At 34.7% G+C, this 16,575-nt stretch overlaps 1 protein-coding gene across 2 annotated transcripts in view; it reads left to right on the forward strand.

Moving 5' to 3' along the window:
- The window catches only part of LOC150099687 (lipid transport auxiliary protein 1-like), a 110,765-nt gene extending 95,016 nt beyond the window's left edge, over positions 1–15,749 (forward strand). For both annotated transcript variants that reach the window (XM_090403523.1, XM_090403522.1), the window contains exons 7-8: positions 11,811–11,869; positions 15,348–15,749. In XM_090403523.1, coding sequence (XP_090259649.1) covers positions 11,811–11,869; positions 15,348–15,528 — 240 coding nt within the window. In that variant the 3' untranslated portion in view covers positions 15,529–15,749. The remainder of the gene's footprint in view (positions 1–11,810; positions 11,870–15,347) is intronic.
- Positions 15,750–16,575: the final 826 nt, after the last annotated feature.

The raw sequence follows: 16,575 nt of genomic DNA on the forward strand, positions 1-16,575 counted from the left end.
TTTTTTACAATGAAGACATGCTCATCTAGAACAAACTTTTACAAACACCCATGCCCAAAGTGGGATTTAAACCCCCAACCTTGGTTGGCAAGCAAGTATGCTATCCACTCAGCCAATCAGGCTGGCAAATATATTGGCTTTTTCTTTATATATATTTTTCTTATGAATGCATTTTGGTGATCAACTAAATTAAAAGCTATCATCATCCCTATCGCTAGTACTTTATTAACGATAAAGCAGTACTTTGAAATGCCATATGTGTATATAGTTCAAACAATCGTTTGGATTTTCATGAAAAAATTGTTTACCAGATCCATTCAAATGTGTGCAGCAACTAATCAACACTCCCTCACGGTACATTTCCAAACTCACAGAACAGATTTCTCCTCTTCTTCATTTATCTCTTCCATTGCTGTCCTCTGGAACATTCTGTCATCCTATATGTTTTCCAAAGAATACAATCCACGGCTCTTCAAGATAAATGTGAACAAGTTCCTTCTTGCATATCCATGGTACTAGCATAATGTAGGTTGACCAACCTTTTGTGGATGGGTTCCCTGTAAAAAAAAAATATATATATATTTATATTTGTGCATATCAGGTTCATTTGCTCTATTCAAACAAATTTTCTGTAGTTTGGAGAAACACTAGCTCCAGAAGAACTGACAATTTTTCCAAAATACGAGAGATGGTATTTGCAAGGCACATGATAAATATCTGAAGGAGATAATGGAAAAGTTTATCTTTAGTGAATGCTAAGAAAATAGTTTACTGTTGGAAAGAACATGAAAATAAAGTTATGCTTCTTCAAGATTCCTGCATTTGGTTCAGAGATACCAGAAATACATAGAATTGGAGTGGAATTGAAATATTAGGTATTGTTGATGTGATGGCTCTTCTGGAGGATTGGACCTTTTTTTGTATCTCTTTCCTGAAAAGGTTGTAAACCTATCATACTCTACTTTACAGTACATCGTACGTATAGTACCATGGGTGGACTAAGTTGTTATTTTGTTTTGTTTTGTTGTTGTTTTATATCTTTCATAGTTTCTTTATTTAGTTTTTATCTAATCCAGAAAACCTGCTCCAGAGATCAAGCATGGAACTTTTTAAAGCCCCTTCAAGACTCCAGTAAGTAGGATGGTGGTTTCACACCTGTTGATAAAATTAATCTTTCACAAGAAACATTCACAGACACCTCTGCCCACATCAATATTTAAATATATAGCCTTTTAGTTGGAGAGCAGGTATGCTATCTACTTAGACAACCAGGCTGGCTTAGATAACCATGCAGTTTAATTGCATGATTCTTTTAATAGTATCTAGATTGACAGAGGAGAAAGAACAGATAGTGTAAGCTCTTCAGATTTGATGATGCTTTTTTTTTGGCAATGGATGATGTGTAGAATTATGTTGGATATCACTGTTAGTGAAGATTAGTCTGATTTACTGAACTGAATAGAGTGCATAGGGAAAACATGTAACACGCTCTCTTTAGAACTTGCCTGCGATGTAGTTGGCAACTTGCTTTTTGTACTATAAAGTAAAGTAAATAGTTATATAGCACATAGTGTGGTAAGATATGGAGAAGTTGAATAAGCAATTATGTCAAAGTAATTAAAAGATGCTGCATAAAAAAAAGTGATGAAATTGCAGTTTATATAGCAAGATCATCACTTCAGTAGTAGTCATAAATGACCACAGTGTATTGATAAAAGAGGGCAGTAAAGGGGAGAGGGATCATATACTGTAAAGAGATTGTGTGTGTGCATGTGCATTTATAAATTCTTAATTATGTATGTGCATTCTTTCAGAACAACAAATAGGATCACTGATTCTGGACCGAAATGCCTGAAACACTACCTACACATTTGTTAACTAGTAGGGCAGTCTGGATATCCCATCTTGTCTCATATATATTAGGTGCATTGGCCTGTTCTATAAACCTAATTTTGGCAATTTTAGAGTGATTAATCCTGTCTCTACTATCTGCTGTGTTTATTAGTGCATATGGTTTTTCTCTGGACACTTGAAAAATCTAAATTTTCTGGAAGAAAAACTCTGCAGTCAATCTCCATATGTAAATGGTTAACTCTCCTTCAATTGAAAAGCTATTCTAAATATTACTCATGTTCTGTAATAACACACACACATGTGCATGAAAAAAAACTGAATGGGTAGTTTATTAGCGATGACCTAATAGTGTGTTGAACTGATGTGAACTTTCATAACTGCCTAAGTATGTTAAGTATTGACTACAGTAGATTCCAGAAACATTTCAGAGGCATCCTACCTAAGGTGGATTTGAATTCCCACAGTTCCTTTAGATTTCCTGATGGTAACTTGCACAGAGTGAAAGGTCACTTAAAGGTCAAAGCTGAATAATTAGTAGATCTCCATGTAACTTTTTAAGGGAATGTGGAGAACCAACTAGGACTTCTCCCCTAACATCAGATCCTCGCCTTCTCATGGTGCAACGTATGAGTAGGTATCTACTTAAAAATAAATGAAGGAATAGGCTGACAGTTTGGGATTTAACCAGCCAAATTGTAATCCTTTTGGCATAAACCAGATGATGGCACATCATGATAGAATTTCATGCTGACTAGGATGCTGTCCAGTTAAACAAGATCCCAGAAGTTTTCATCGGGGAACCAAGTCAAAAATCAAAAACGTCAGCTACTTGAAAAACCTGATCAATAGAGTTCAAGATTGGCACAGTGCATACCAATTTTTCTACCTCAGGTTCAAGTATTGAACTTAAGGTGGAAAAAGCCATCAAAACCTGAAATTGGGAGAGGCAGCTTGGAGTAGATGATATTTGACCAGAAATACTGAAAAGTTTTACAGTGGCCACACTGCACAATTTGGATTGCCAGGTCACAGGATTGAATTCCAGATTGGAGTAGAGTTCATAATATAAAAGAGAAATCTGAATGTGAGAATTGTAGAGAACTTTCTCTACCAGGTGTTAGTTTAAGATTCATGCAAGCATACTTCAGAAAAGAAGAAAAATTGTGAAAAATTTGGGAAAAATAAGCTGGGTTCAAGCCAGAGAGAGAGGTTGTCAGGAGTAGATATTCCTTTAAGACAAATAGTTGAGAAATCATGAGAATATAACAAGTTTATATTTCATTTTGTAGATGATTTGTAGATCAGGAAAAGGCATAATGACAAGATGCCAAGAAAAGCTCTTCAAAATACTATATTTGTATGGTGTAAATGGGACATTATATTGAGTGTTTCATAGTTTATATTTGAGTTGTAATTCAGCAGTTAGATTTGAAGATGGTAATAATAATAATAATAAGGTATGCCTTTTATTCCTTTGTAGGGAGTAAGCAAGGCCTTTAAACCCTATCTAGCTTTTGGAGACTGAATGGGCAATTCAATCTCCACTGGTAGCCAATCAGAGATAGCTGGCCCTTGTCTATCACTAATTATAGGCAGCTACTGATGAAGAGACCAGCAAACAAGTGCTGCCATCTCTCGGTACCCAACCCTAACAGAATATGTTACTGTCTGAAATAATGTGGGTTCTATGGTCGATTTTCTTGAGTTTACGGGTTAAAAAATCTGAGTTTCCAGGAGAAAACACCTGCTTGCCTGTGCCAGAGATCGACTGACTCGGGAGCTGGTCGAAGAAAGGCTTAGAAAAGTTCCTCCAGTCGACAACTAAACTTTAACTATAGGTCTATCTTCGGGTGGCTTAGTGCAGAGGATGCAAGCGTCACTTCCACTCACCTACACTGACCTTGTGAAGATGGTTTGATGATTCAAGTGTGAGACAAGTGTGCATATTATCTCCACTGTTATTCATCTATATGGATCACATTATGAAAGAAAGTGGCATTAAAATATTATATCAAAATTGGAGTATTTAATCTCAGATTTCTGCTTTATACAGATGACACTATACTCATAAAACACTGTCTCAATGTTCCTTCTGATTTTCATTGCCAGTATTTAATAGATAATGAAAATTGGCAGGAACAGTGAAAACATTAAAACTGCATCTTAAATATAGAACGTATCGAACAAGTAAAACATTTAATCTCTTTAGGCACAATTTTTAGTGAGGATGATAAATTAAATATGGAAATAGACAACAGAATTAGCAAAACTAACATGTTAAGAAGTTAATTGAATAAATTTAAATGGAATAAGAGGGAGAAATTAGTCAAAACTCTAAACTAGCTTTATGCACGACAGTTTTCAAAGCAGTTCTAACTAATGGATTTGAGAACTAGGTTAGAAATAAAACACTTTATCAAAGACTAGAGACTACACATATCAGAGTTCTGAAAACAACTAGGAGAGTGAAAGATGTCATTAATGGAATCATTAAAAATGAAGATATTAGGATATTAGGAACTTGATATTGTTAACATTCAGAAATGTGGGAACAGAGCTAATGTCATGTGATATGGTCTCTTAATCAGACTAGAAGAAGAAAGGTTAGCAAAGCAGGTTTTTTTTTTTTTTTATTTATCATGCTCATCAAATTCTTGACATATACCCTCTATATGGATCTTATGATAGTACTACATGAAAAGTTACATCATTACAAACTGCCTATCAACAATTTTCCTTGAGATTAGGCTGTTATCTGTCAAAATTCCAATATTATCGGATCTCATATTTCTGTCTTCTAAGGCACTTTTTACTATATCATTCCTGTCCTACATCATGGTCTTCCTCTGGGTCTTTTTCCTGCCATCTTGGTAAAGAACATTTGTTTAGCTGATCTTTCCTCTCCCACTCTCTTTAAGTGGCCATGCCACCTGAGATTAGCTCTGCTAACAATATCAAATTCTTTCCTAATATCCTTGTTTTTAATATGATACTGCCATTGATGACATCTATTCCATCCCCTAATCTTTCTCGGGACTCATATCTGTGGTCTCCAGTCTTTGATCAAGAGTTTTATTTCTAACCCAATAAGGTTTATTTGTTAATTTGATATATGGTGTGGAGCTTGCATTTATTAAGCACTTTGGCTGTCTTTTAATATGCAGCCAGGATATAAGGGAAAGTGTTAGTTTTGCACCACAAAACTATCAGTATGGCACACTATCATAGGAGGAACATGAAACTGTTATAAACAAAACAGCAATAAACTTCACCTCCTTCTTCCTCCTTTAACAAATTTTTATACAGAACACTTAACCTTCAAACCTATGGTCTAGCTGCACACAGTAGACTATATCATATGCAACATCCCAAACACATTTCACAACAGAAAAATAATCAAATAATTGTCTCTCCTTCCTAGATGTATTAATCATCTTTTAATGACACATTCTGCTTATATAAGGTAATCAGAAAACATTCACTAGGGATAATTTCCTAAAAGCATTTCATATAATTTTTCTTTGATATAGAAAAAGTCCATGACAACTTTGAAGAGTCAGCATACCCATAACTTTGATCTTAGCTCCTTTTTTTAATATTTTTATTAAGAACTTTTTTTAAAATCTAATTGAACCTTTTTTTAAAGTCCAACTGTTGATCTACTTTGTCTCTCTTTACCTTTTACCAAGAAGATGGAATCCCAAAGGTTCCATTATAAGTGTCACACTGTCTGCTCTCAAAGTTTGCTTAATAACAGAATACCTTTCTTCAGCCATAAGCAGCATCCTATATGTTGATGACTTTACCATCTTTTATCATTCATGTAACACAAAGATCATAGAAAGATACTCAAGTTATTTACTATCCTTTCATCTTGGACATTTACACAAGAGATTCAGGTTCTCAAATAATTGTTTATATACTATTATTTAAAATAAAGAGCCAATAGGCTTCATTTCGGCGATGTAAACATTATTTAAATTAAGTATTAAATCTCACATTGTTTCAAAACCGAATAAGAAACTCAAAGATCAGAATCAAAGAGTTTCATGCCGAATATAGTAACTATAAAGGTATCGGCGACTACTAGCGTAAGCTCAAGCATGTAGTCCAAGTACATAGTACAAACTAGGGCAACTCGTAGCAAAGGTGGGGAAAGTTCTGATCGCTATTCTTAGTATTTTCCATAATGTAGAACTCATCTCCTAGGAGATGTATGATGTTATACATTATGGTGGGAGGTCACTACCCAGACCGGTTTCGATCTTTATTGAGATCTCATCAGTGAGTAGCTAGACCAAAATATAAATACTAAGGGTATAGCGAAAAGAACTTATATACTCTGCTATACGAGTTGTCAAAAAAGTGCACCCATAAATTATTTAAAATATAGAGCCAATAAGCTTCATTTCGGCGATCTTTGAGTTTCTTATTCGGTTTTGAAACAATGTGGGATTTAATATCCCCTTAATTTAAATACTGTTTATATACATTTTAGTTGCAGATAGTCGTTATCCTGACCCAGCACTAAGAGTAGTGGAAATTATAATCCCAGTTGCATAGAAGCAATGCTCTTAGAACTTGATATTTGACAAAAAAAAAAACTTAGAAAGTCACATATTCCTGGTTGTTAGTCTCTTCTTGACCATCCTACATGGGCAATTATTTTTTTATAGACATTTGCACAACATTAGACTGCTGTACATGCATGTGTATGGCATGTTAAAAACCTTTAGTTTTAGCCATTGTGATAAACAATAGTACAAGTTTCTACCTTAGCATGCATACATTTCACTAATCAGTTTCTCTGTGTATAGTTTAGGGAAACACTTCATACCCCCCCCTCTACCACTGCTCTCTGAAACATACAGCACATTTTGATCATTTCAGTTTATACAGTGGTTCAAAACCAGTTTTTAGTGCTGTCTTCCCAGCAGAATAATATCTCACAAGCTTTCGCTTATTAGTAATGCAAGCACTACTTCCACAGAATCGTCAAGCTCTGTACCACAGTATGTTGGTATAAAAACTGTGGTCTCTTGGATCTGACATATGTGCGTATGCTACACAAAATACAGAATCGCCACTTGGATATGTGTCTTTGTCGGATTCCAGTCTGCCTCTCTTGAATGCAGGAAGATTGTAACATAAAAACTACTGTTCTGGTGGCAAATATCATGGCACAGGAGAATCTGTTAACAAACTAACAAATCAAATTAAGCTATGACAGTCTAGTCTTCATAGACAGGAAGTTGTACTTGCTTGACTTTGCATAGGTCATAGTAATCTCATAAACTCCTTCCCATTGAGAATGATGACATGCCTATGTGTGAATATTATGGATCACATATTAAAGTAACTTTCATGGTTTACACATGTAATGAAAGTTATATAGAATTTATTCAAAAATTCCAATATATTTCATCCATTGTTACTTGGACATTGTCAGGGAGATAAACCATTAACTACATTCAAAAGATGAATCAGAATAATGAGTCATAAATTATGTGCATATTAGCTTGTGTCTTGATCACAGCTGAAGTATATGATATTATACTATTAGAGTTCAAACGTACAATTGTAAGTTGCATAGATAAAAAAAACAGTATTTAAAATAATTCTTAAAAAAAAAAAAACTTATGAACAATTAATAGTGATCACCTCCCAAACCTTGGATAATGGCATACATTCTAATTGATTTAGGTTTGGACGATTTCTTAGCATTTCACATGTTTCAAGGGAAAGATGATTGAATTTTAAACTTGCTGGAGAAGAAGTTTTGTTGGTTTCCAAAGAACTCTGTACCTAGAATCACTAGTGTGAGAAGCAAGATCATACTTGTCAGATTCCAAAAATGTAATATACACAGTGTGCCTGTTAAGTAATGAGACAGCAATTATTATATCAAAACAAAGAACTATATTTGGAATTGTCAATTACACAGATTCAAAATAACTTTCCTCCAACCCCACATAATGTTTACATCTGTCATACACGTGTTTGAAGGTACAGTAGAAGTTCAGTGTCTCAATCACACCATGTTGGATGTCCTCAGTTCACTGAAGTGCTCCCCTTTCAATGCACACTTCATCTTTGAGAAGAAGAAAAAGTCTGCATGAGCCAAATCTTGTGAATAGGAAAGATGCTCAATCACACAGATCAACTTCAAAGCCAGAAACTGTTTCACAGGCAGCACTCAGTGTGCCGATGCCTTGTTGTGCAACAGAAACCAATTTGTTGTGGAACAGTTCTTTGCTGAAAAAACATCGCATGTAGGTGTACAGATGTTGTATTACTCCTAAATAATACTGACTGTTCACTGTTGATGGCCACAGGAACAAATTTGCAGTGGATAATTCCAGCAGCTTTGAAAAACACAATGACCATTGCCTTGACATGTGATTTTTGTACCCTGACTTTCTTCTGCCTGGAAGAAGTGGAAACAAAATGCCATGTTCTAGCATTTCTTTTCTGGATCAATCTAAAAACACCAGCTTTTATCACTGGTGACAATTCTTTGCAACACATCATGATCTTGATCAACTGCATGAATTAATTCATTCACTCACTCACTGCATGAATGAGATTTTGACAACACGCAACCCAGTGCTCTCTGTTCATGTGCAGCAGAAACCTTGAAAAAAATCTTTCTTTTGTATACATCTCTTTCTAAGATTAATCTGGCTGTTTCCTTACTGACACAAGTTATACAGCGAATAGCCTAATGGTCATTCACCTATCATGGGCAACAATTTCCCTAGCTTTCACCACGTTTTCATTTGTCAGCACAGGAACTGGCCATCCACAGTATGGTTCATCCTCCAGGGACTCCCTCCTCTCTTTAAATGTTGTAAACCAGTGGAACACCTGTGCATGGCTCACAGCTATCACTGTAAACTTTTTTTAGGTCTTGGTACACTTCTGTAGCAGTTTTTCCTAATTTACGTAAAATATTATCACAACTCTTTGCTCCATGATGCAACTTCTGACACGTTCTATGCACATACTTACTTTAATGGTTGTCACATGAAAATTGCTGCATCACCCCACTCGCAAGTTGCATAAACCTGCAATTACAACACATTCTATCAGTCAAAACTATTAACATGTTACTTTTATTAAGGGGCTCTCCTGTAAAAAATCAATTTCATTACTTAATGGGCACACTTTGTAGTCTTGATATTTTTCATTTCTAATCAAGGCAGAGCAGCCAGTCTGTCCAAAATAGGAAAGATGACATGAGCGGAGTACTTAATAGACACCTGGTATGGAAAGAGGTGGTGATGTATCCTTTGTTGATGGTAGGAAGGAAGAAGACAATTTCTGAACTGGTTTGAAGGAACATATAAATTGGATTTATGTCGAGTCCTTGCTATTTGTTCTGAGGTTCCTTAAAGGTAGGGTATCGAAATTCTTTTTTACATCGGATTGTCGTCTGTAATTATTTAAAATTTTTTTTTTATCCACGCAACTTCTCCTGTTCCTTCAATCTCTAATAGTGTAATATCATATACTTCAGTTGCAACTGAGACATGAGCTAATATACACGTGTAGAGAGGCTTATGTGTTCGTCGTACATGTTGACTAATTTTGAATGAAATATATCAGAACACAGAATGATAAGTAAATAATTATTTATTGACTTATTGCTGATATTTTGCTGGTGTTATAAAGCATCTTCAGAGCACAAAACACAGTTTGTCATAGTACGCGAGACTACAACAACAACATGGTGTAATAATGGGACTAGTTTAAAAAATTGTAGCAACAACACAAAGACTAAAGTCCTAATTAGGCATCTTCTATGTTAAAAAAAAAAAAAAAAAAACAGAGAGAGAGAAAGCAGGTACTAGTTATGTCTTAAGATGACCTCTCCCAAATCTTAGGCAAATTTATATTTGTTAGGATTTGGAGTATATCAGCCATATTTGTTAAGATTCGGAGTATGTTTCAAGGCTTCTGTTGCTTCTAAGAACAATCTCTCTGACTTGTAAAAGCTTTTGTGCAGTACTTTTGTTTTCTTCCAGTTGATCCTGCATGCAGGGGTAACTAAAGTATGGTCTTCTAGGCCTGACTTGCCATATTGCATAGCAATAGTGCCGGATGTATCTTTTATGTTCACTGATGCGGATGTCCATAGTTCTTCCTGTTTGACCGTAGTAAGCTTGATCACACCAGCAGGGTACTTTGTAGTCTCCTGTGTGTGATAAAGGAGATGCTGTCCTTGGGTGAACAGATGAGAGTTGCTAATTTGACACACGATCTGAATATAGTGCATAGTTGATGTTTATTGAGAATTCTAGATATCTTTTCTGATGTGCCTTTAATGTATGGAATGGTAACTGTTTTGTTGTAGTTCACTGTGGTGGATAGTGGGGGGGGGGGGTTTCTTGGGAGCATTTAGTATTTTGTCTATCTTATGGGGGATTATAGCCATTGGCTAAGAAGGTGTGGCATAAGTGAGCCAGTTCAGCAGAAAGAGCCTTGTCATTGGAACAGATTGCTCGCTCTCTGTGAGTTAGCAATAAGTCAATAAATAATTATTTACTTATCTTTCTGCATTCTGATATATTACCGTCAAAATTAGTCAACATAATATACACATGATTTAGGACTCGTTATTTGATTCATCTTTTGAATGTAGTTAACGGAGACAGCTGGAGAGAAGAAAGCATATTGAATGTTCCTGACAGGTAAATCAGCATGTGCTCTGAAAGAATACAGCGACAGCAAATTGATGTGTAAAACTAGCTAAACAGAAGTTATGTTAAGATATCCTCAAACTTTTATGACAGCTTTCCATACTGTATGCTGTCAAAAGCTTTAGCAAAATCCAGAGTAAAATGGTTTATCCATTCCCCTTTCTAACTCAACCATAGCATTATTATAAAATGTGAACAACTTGCTCATGACCTTCTCTTAGTAAATCCATGTAAGTATAGATGTCAACCCATTTCGGTATGTGATCCCTTACCAACTTTTCCAAAATTATCACCACCATTATATAGATACTAATGGATCAATGGTTATACACATCCATCTTCGCACACCCGCGTGGAATCAAGAGTGGTGTAAAGTATAGAAAAGTTAAACATTTCATCTATTTAGGCACCATTTTTTTTAGTGACGATGGCAAATTAAATATGGGAAATAGACAATAGAATTAGCCAGATTGCTATGGTTAGGAAGTTTGGAATGAGAGAAAATTAGTCTAAACACTGAACAAGCTGCATTCAGAACAGTGTGCAAGGTATTTTTAACTAATGAATCTTAGAGTGCAATTACAAATACAACACTTGATTGAAGATTGAGACCACACACATGTGAGAGTTCTGAGAAAGAAAGAGAAGAAAACTGATGTCATCAGTGGCAGAATCATATAGAAATGATATTAAGAAGGAATGTGACATTATTACTATTGAGGAATGTACGAGCAGAGCTTATCTCAGGTGGTATGGACTCATAAACAGAATGGGAGAGAGAGAGAGGAAAGGTTAACAAACCAAGTTTTTTTTTTGCCAGGATGGCAGAAAGAAAAACTCAGGAAAAAGATCAAGATCTTGGTGGATTGATATAATAAGTAGTACATTAGAAGACCGAAATATATGATCCAACAGGATCAAAGTGTTGACAGATAATAGATTAATCTAGAAGAAAATTGTCTATAGGAAGTTTAGGAAGTTAGAAATGATGTAAACTTTTTTATGCAGTACTGTCATATTGTGTGCACCCTCTAAGGTATATATCAGAAATTTGATGATGACTATGAATTAATTATGGTCATATGACAAAAACATGCATATACTGATTTTTTTTTAATTTTAATTTTTATATATTTAAATCTGGTTCTTCTTACTGTTCTGCTTTTGTTCTGAGAAAGTTAGAGCTTACATAATTTATTGTATTTTAAATTCTTACTACTCATCTCAATTCAGAGAATTTTTTTTTTTTTTCAGGCATTTACATATTCTGAGTATGCTCAGTATACTAACATATTGAACCAAATTGAGGAAAGGTAATTTTTGAAATATATAGTATTAAGTTCTTTTATTATAGTGTTTGCTTCTGATAGTTTTTTTATTAAGTATACCATATATTAGACTGTATGCTAGTCAGGGCCGTAATTATGACAGGTGCACAAGGCTCTAGCTGGGGGCCCCAAAAATTAGAGCCAATTTAAGGGCACCAAACAATGGGGGGGGGGAGCACTAGCACCTTGGCCTCGCCCGTCCCAGGAAAAGTGTAATATGGCCCTGATGCTAGTGTTGTTGGCCAAGTTGTTAGCACATCCACTCATCAAAAGGTTGCAGGTTCAAATCCCGCTTTGGGAATGAGAGTTTTATGATGTCCTTCATTCATTCATATACATTAATACACACAATATACATACTGTCCCAAAATGGAACTGGAAGAATTAGACTTGCAAGGCCTTCAGTAATGCAGAGATCAGGTGCAACTCACACTCATTAGCCTGTATCCATAACAAATACAAATAAGCTATGCATTTATTGTTATCAAGGAGAAAACAAAAGTTATTGTTTTGTTAATATTAAAGTTTATGTTTCATTTATGTCCATGCCTAGTGGCTCATTTATGTTGTTAGCCTAGTGGCTGTGTGCTTCGCAACCATATGCCTGGGGAAGGAGTGTCCTAGGTTCGATTCCCATCGTGATGTGAGGAGCTGAAGGATCTTCCTCAGCCATAGCCAAGTTAGCCGGTCTTGGGAGTGGACAGTAGGGTTTTACCCCCAGTTTATCCTGGGATTTTTCATCCCGCAAAGAACTGAACACTACAGGACATACGATATACCGGGGCATAGGGCTGACCTGACCACCTTATCCTGTGAACGATAATGTGATATATGAATACTCAAAGAAGTGGATTGAACATATCAAAAGAATGAACAATTCAAGACTATCCAAAAAAATACTCCAATCCCACCCATTTGGAAGATATAGAAGTAAGGGATGACCAAGGAAAAAATGGAAAGAATCTAGAACAGGCCACTGGGCCTAAAATCCCTGGAAGGATGATGATAATTTGTGAGATATCTGAATTTTAATACAGGTTCAAGAATTAATCAACAAAATTCCATTTATCCTAAGATACAACATTTAAAACTGAAAATAATAGTTAGATCTCATTCTTTGCCAATAATATGGAGGCCTTCGGTTTCCAGTTTTCCCGAAGAAGACACACATAGGCACGTGCAACAGGACAATATCTTCATGCACTGTCTCATCATCATCCATCTAAAAAAATAATCTGACATTAAACGTTTTCATCTGTTACTTACTGTCTTTGTTCTATGGATACTTTTTTACAACAAGAAGTAAAATACACAAATATACTTTTCTATCTATTTGTTGTAGTGATAATCTCATCAGCAAAACCATAAACAGTTTAAATGTAGAATTACTCCATTATCAATTACTTAAAGAAGAGTTTAACTGTGAGCATATCCATGTGCCTGAGGAATTTCTGAGTGCACTGCTATGGCACCTGGAACTCTTGCATTCCAACCTGCCTAAAAGTATTCTTCATTTTTAGATGCTGTGAAGCATATGCTCCTGCACCAGTATCACTTTTCTGGTGTCTGTCTGTCAGGTTCCTTGCACTGCAATTTATCCTAACTTGGATAATCCAGGAGATATGCAGCTGTTTATTGTGAGGAAGTTGAACTAGAATCTTGACTTGTAAAACATACTGTCACTTTCACACACTAGTTTTGGTTTAAAAAAAAAATAGAGTAAAGACTTACATAATGATATTTGAAAGGACACGACAGGACAGGAGATGTTCAGTTGCATGCTGGTGATGCAAAGATAGGCAGGCAATCTGGAATACTACTGATAGCATACACAAGGTGATTTGAGTAGACCGGAAGTGTAGGCAAATGATAATGGCTGTCAGTTCAGTGTTAGTATGTTAGTGTAAAAGTATGGATTTTGGTGTGATGAGATTTCCAGTTCATATTATATTGATGGGATTATGCTTGCAGAAACTGATGAGCTTAGCAATCTTGAAGTTTTATGGTAGATGGCAAGTTGAAGTTCAAAGGTCATATAGCAAAAATTGTAAATACAACTCGAAGAATAATTGCAATGTTGACACAAACATCGATGTATAAGGCTGTAAAAGTAAAGAGAAGACTGTAGAAGTAAGGAGATTCTAGTTTCAATTTATAAGGCATCGATTATGCCACATATGGACTACTGTGCACAGATTTTGTCATCTGGTTTTCAACAGGATGAAGAGATGTTTGAAAGGATCCAGAAGTGATCTCTGGAATATTGAGTATGAAGAAAGGCTGAGAAGATGTAGTTCACAGAGAGACTAGCAGCATGTTATAGTTTACATGTTACAATGAGTAAGTGAAACAGGGAGTATGTGAAGTTCCTTGTGACTGTGACTTGGTCTACTTTGGGCAGACGGGAAGATCTGTTAACATGTGCTTTGGAGAACCTAAAAAATACATTTGCTACAATTATTATGACAAGTCAGGATTGGCAGACAATGCTTTGGTCACCCCTTCACACAGGATTAATTTTTAAAAAAAGTATTACAACTATGTAGGAGTTGATCTTAAGATAACAGTCTCCCAAATTTTTGGCAAATAGTTCAGGTAAGGAGCCATAGCTGACTCTAAAAATAATCTAACAACTTTTAAATGCCATATTAGAAAAAACCAATAAGCCATTTAGAAGTTGCAAGTATGGTTGCATGAATATGCCAAAAATTTGGGAGACTGTTATCTTAAGATCAACTCCTACATAGCTGTTACACTTTTTTTTACAACTAAGACTTCAGATCTTTTCTCCATTACAATTTGAATCATTTCACTAACTCATTGTCATATATAAACTATAACATGCTGCTTTTGCTCTGAAGATTCTGGTTTGAAATCCAGCAAAATATAAGCCAGTTAATAAACATCTGTTTTCATAAAATAGGTCATTTGTTGTTACTAATACTGTTAAAATAAGTACTATTTTATAAAACATTCAACACCTAAGCTTGACTGTTAGATAGATATATGTGTAACATGTGACACTGTTTCAGTGTACAAAGGAAATGCTTTGCTTGCTTTTCATAGACTTTATTGAAATTATTTATGCTACTGAAATTTTAATTGATTTAAAAATCAAGAAACATAAGTGAAAGAAGACACTATAATACTAATTCATGACAGAAGTGACTTCCATCATTAATTAGTATTATAATGTGTACTGATTTAAATTATGAAGTCGATTTCCTTGTGATGAAATTTTAAAAACAAAGATTTTTCAGATTCGGAAAATCTGTTCTTTATTAAAAATATCAATATTTATCACCATTTAGTAAGTTGTTTACTTTTCTTAACATTTCTTGGACATATTTTTTTCTGTTTTCATATAGGAAATTATATTTTGATTTAGTCTTTATATCTGATTTTACTTAATAAAATAATTGGATTATGTAACTTTTTTTTTTTTCTCTTTTTCTCTCTCCAGAGTTCTTCATGCATGTAGAACCAAGGTTATGAGCAGTTCTGGAAATTCTTCATCATGTAGTATATGTTCTTCAAATTTAAGAAAGCAGATGCCCAATGGAAAAGATTTCCTTGTAACTTCGAAAGCTAAAGAGCACCAAAAAGTGGATGCAGTAAATGTGACATGTGAAACAACAGTGTAATGTGACTTTCAGATATGTGCCACATTCTTTTAATCAATAACTGTGTATAAATGTTTGCAGTGAAGTAAATATGTAAATTATTCAAGAGACACGTTAGGTCTGTATAAATCAGTTAAATTCAAATTGTAATGGACAGTGAATTTTCTGCTAATTACATCTTGTTTGACAAGAAGGAAATGAAAAAAATTGGATAGATAAATTAAATTTACTGAAATGCTTTATTTGTGGGATACTTTTTTTTATGTTTACTTACATGCTGTAAGTCCCTGATTTTTGTCTAGTTCTCTCTCTCACTAAACACCTGAACTTCTTGGACCTGGGATATGATGAACATCACACTTTCTGTTGCAACAATACCTCACACAAATGATATTGTTGTGTGCATATAATTGTGTAACTATTGAACTGTTTTATTCTTTCCTGTGGTGTGGATGTTGTAATTGGCTCTGTTTTCAGCATTGTATGACTTTTTTCCTTCTGAAGAAGCATCACACAAAGAATGCAAAATCTGGTATTAGAATTAATAAGTAGTAGTTTTTGTTGTTTCCATGTGGCTAATTATGGAACACCTTTGACATGAATTCAAGTGACAGAACCCTAAGATAAATCTGAGTCATCTTTACCATTAAATTATTCCTTGATATTGAAGATATGGAGAGACATTCTTAGTCCATTCTATAGCTCATTATCCATCTCAGTGTTCCGATTTAAAGGGATGAATAAAAAAAAAGTTGGAAAGTTAGCATAAAAGTAGGTTTATAATTTTGATATTTTTAAAATAAATTTGGCTGTTTCATAATGATATGGCAACACAATCATCTAGTATGCTTTCAAGTTTATGATGCACAACAAAGGTGCATTTATTGCAGTTTCAAAATTATGACTACTTTGAAAGTATTGTCATGCAAGGATGTTGTACCATTGTTCAATTTTTGTGGATAAAATACATCTGGAGCAAAAATTCATTGTCAGCTTTTTGAAAGTGATAAATTACCAAAATGTTGTAAAATTTCATGATGACTTTTGAAGTGGATATCTAGCACAGAA

This window comes from Typopeltis vanoorti, chromosome 14 (assembly GCF_054136105.1).
Source record: "Typopeltis vanoorti isolate ZY-2024b chromosome 14, IOZ_Tvanoo_1.0, whole genome shotgun sequence".
Lineage (NCBI taxonomy): Eukaryota > Metazoa > Arthropoda > Arachnida > Uropygi > Thelyphonidae > Typopeltis > Typopeltis vanoorti.